The sequence below is a fragment of the Corylus avellana genome, chromosome ca1 (genome assembly GCF_901000735.1).
Source record: "Corylus avellana chromosome ca1, CavTom2PMs-1.0".
Taxonomy (NCBI): Eukaryota; Viridiplantae; Streptophyta; class Magnoliopsida; order Fagales; family Betulaceae; genus Corylus; species Corylus avellana.
In genome coordinates this window covers 47435684-47436836 of record NC_081541.1, presented here as the reverse complement: position 1 = coordinate 47436836, position 1153 = coordinate 47435684, and the positions used below count along the sequence as shown (strand labels likewise).

General features: G+C 36.7%; 1 protein-coding gene across 1 annotated transcript in view; it reads left to right on the top strand.

Annotated features, from left to right (window-relative positions):
• The window catches only part of LOC132180759 (cysteine-rich repeat secretory protein 55-like), a 2236-nt gene extending 1083 nt beyond the window's left edge, over positions 1 to 1153 (top strand). Inside the window, exon 2 of the mRNA XM_059593696.1 lies at positions 526 to 1153. Within this exon, the coding sequence (XP_059449679.1) occupies positions 526 to 967 (442 nt within the window). The 3' untranslated portion in view covers positions 968 to 1153. The remainder of the gene's footprint in view (positions 1 to 525) is intronic.

Sequence of the window (1153 nt, the reverse complement as noted above, 5' to 3'; positions counted from 1 at the left end):
GTGGTCGGACCACCACCTCCAAAGGCCATGGGGTGGTTTGTCCACCCCCAGACCGGCCATGAGCCACCCCTTTGGCCAAAAATGGGGTGGCCGGTCACCCCCTTTTTTTATTTTAGTTTTTTTAATATTTTTAGCTTTCTAATTATTATTATTATTATTTTTATAATTTTTTAGTTTTAATGAATTTTTTATTATTAGTTTTTTAAACCTAATTTTTAACGGTGGATAACAGTACCGTTTAGTGGAAAATGGTACTATAGCATGCATGCGGTAGTTTTCACTACAGCATGCAAGTCAGATCTTTTTTTTAATAATAGGGACAAAGTTGAAATAAGTAATATTAAAAATTAATGTGTATCTCACATGTTCAAATGACATATGTCATTTTATAAACTAGGTTAAAAAAATTCTTCCAATCCAGTTTGGAAGAAAACTCTGTCCCTATATTAAACAACCATGACTTATCAAAAACGCTTAAGCAGATAGAAAAAAATGAATTTAGTCATTTAATTTATATTCTAACAGGTACGACTTTTGCTTTTTACGTTACAACAACAAGAGCTTCATTGGGGAACTAGATACATCTTTTGGTATATTCTATTGGAATGTAGCAAATGTGACAGATCCTGAGACTTTCAACAAAGACCTAGGAGCCCTCATGGATGAAGTCAGAAAAGAAGCTGTTGAGCCTAAGAATGAAGGGCTTGGGAAAGGTGACACCAAAGTGTCACCATTTGTGACAGTTTATGCCTTGGTTCAATGCACAAGGGACCTAGCTCCCCTAGATTGTGCCCAGTGTTTGGCCATTGCTGTGGGAAATTTTGATACCTTTTGCAGCAACCGCAAGGGATGCAGAGTTCTATATAGCAGTTGTTATGTCCGGTATGAGATCTACCCTTTTTTCTTTCCACTGAATTCAAACAACGACAACAAGGCTGATACTCTAATGGCCATAGTTTATCCATAACTTCTTTTCCAAGCTCAGCTGGGAGGGCAAAGAACACAGCTTCAAATGAAGATCTCTGTTACTCTTGGTGTGTGTGAGAATAAATGTCAAGTGCTTGATTTCTGGTCTTACTGGCCTTGCTTGTTGTTCATTGTTCTATTTCTTGCTTTATTTTATTAGCTGCAGTTGTATTGTCATTTTATCATA